Source organism: Penaeus monodon, chromosome 20 (assembly GCF_015228065.2).
Source record: "Penaeus monodon isolate SGIC_2016 chromosome 20, NSTDA_Pmon_1, whole genome shotgun sequence".
NCBI lineage: Eukaryota > Metazoa > Arthropoda > Malacostraca > Decapoda > Penaeidae > Penaeus > Penaeus monodon.
In genome coordinates, this window is record NC_051405.1 from 17,424,405 (window position 1) to 17,426,362 (window position 1,958).

Below are 1,958 nucleotides of genomic sequence, written 5' to 3' on the forward strand. Positions count from 1 at the left end.
AGGATGCCACACCCCTAACTCTTGGCCAAGAGTTCAGTGGCTATGCACAGCAAATTGAGTTTGGCATTCAGCGTGTGAAGGCCTGTCTCCCACGCGTCTACATGCTGGCTGCTGGAGGAACTGCTGTGGGCACAGGTCTCAACACCAGGGTTGGGTTTGCAGAGAAGGTGGCTGCAAAGGTGAGCAAAAGTTGTTGCCTTGCATGTGTTTACTTTTTGTAAGGATATAAGATTTTGCAGGGAAATTGTTTAATTTTTCATTTTCTTTATCTGATAGGATTAAGATTGTTCTTGGCTGGACAGATTATATTTTCAGTTAGCAAAACAAGATCCAGTCAAAAATTTATAAGCACAGAATTTCATAAGATTATTTTTCTTAAATAACTTCTCAAATCCTCTTCCTCTCACTATTCCTCAAGGTCTCACAGCTTACCGGCCTGCCCTTCGAGACTGCTCCGAACAAGTTTGAGGCCCTGGCTGCCCATGACGCCATGGTTGAGGTCTCGGGCGCTCTTAACGTTATTGCTTGCTCCATCATGAAGATTGCCAACGACATCCGCTTCCTTGGCTCTGGCCCGCGCTGTGGTCTGGGAGAGCTCTCCCTGCCAGAGAATGAGCCAGGGTCTTCCATTATGCCAGGTATGGCAGCTGGGAGGGCGTGGGCAGGATCACTTCGCTCGTATGCTCGCTCACTTATTGCTGGCTCTTTGGTTATTATGATGTTTCTGTTATGTATAAGTGTTAATGATTCATCTTTTTATTGCAGTCAATGTATTTGATTAATTTATTGATATTTTATATATCACTATGTATTTATCAATGAATTGAATGATTTATTAATAAATTTAATTACTAATGTATTAATAGATAAAAAAGTGATTCTATTTATTTATTTACTTTGTGTTTTTTAGAATTTCTATTTTCATTTATTCAGATACATGAATTTTGACATATTCATATTTTAATTATTGGTATTTTGCTTTTTTTCATACAGATGTTTGTTTATCTGTTATTTCTTTACTTGTATAAGATATTGATTTTTGTATATATATAAATATTTTCATTTTTTTTCCTTTATGTCAGTTTTCCTTGCATATCTTTTCTTGGAATTCTTTTCATCATAAGTTTTGGCATTGATTAAAATTGTAATGTACAGTGGGACAAAGTAAATGATCATCTTAAAAACATCACTGGTATTGTGAAATTTAGAGGATAGAAACCATAAAGCTGATTAACTTGAAATGAGCAATATTGGATCAAAGGATAAAGTGGTGAAGAAAAGAGGAATTATTAAGAGCATTGCAAACTGTTTAAATCAAAACCATTTCCTATATAATGCTCATGGATGCATTGCAGGCAAGGTCAACCCAACCCAGTGCGAGGCCATCACCATGGTTGCAGCTCAGGTTATGGGCAACCACGTGGCAGTGACAGTGGGTGGCTCCAATGGACACTTCGAGCTTAATGTTTTCAAGCCCATGATGGTTGCCAATGTGCTGAGGTTAGGTGTTCAGTGTTTGCAGTTGATTGATATTGAAATAAGTGTGTGAGTGAGTTTTCAAGGTAGGATGTGGAGTAATGATAGTGATGTTATCTTGCACACCAGAATTTCCTTGTGCTGTTATTTCTTTTTTTTTTTCTACCTTTGACATTTTTTCACAAATAATCTTTTCAATTCTAATGTTGATATGTGTAGATTGTGTTATCAATATGGATTTCTGACATCTGATCTTTCTTTCTTCAGGTCCATTCGGCTGCTTGGGGACAGCTGTCATGCTTTCGTCAATAACTGTGTTGTTGGCATTACAGCAAACCAGGAACGTATTGACAAGCTCCTCCATGAGTCACTTATGTTGGTGACTGCCCTCAACCCTCACATTGGTTACGACAAGGTTTGTGGTTGTGTGGTACAAATAGTCCTTGATTTTCAGTAGAGTTTCATACCTGAATCCGAATTGC

The 1,958-nt window shown here is 38.0% G+C and overlaps 1 protein-coding gene across 1 annotated transcript in view; it reads left to right on the forward strand.

Annotated features, from left to right (window-relative positions):
• The window catches only part of LOC119585662 (fumarate hydratase, mitochondrial-like), a 15,606-nt gene that overhangs the window by 12,393 nt on the left and 1,255 nt on the right, over positions 1-1,958 (forward strand). The window contains 4 exon segments of the mRNA XM_037934338.1: positions 3-179; positions 419-638; positions 1,356-1,500; positions 1,744-1,891. Of these exon segments, the coding sequence (XP_037790266.1) occupies positions 3-179; positions 419-638; positions 1,356-1,500; positions 1,744-1,891 (690 nt within the window).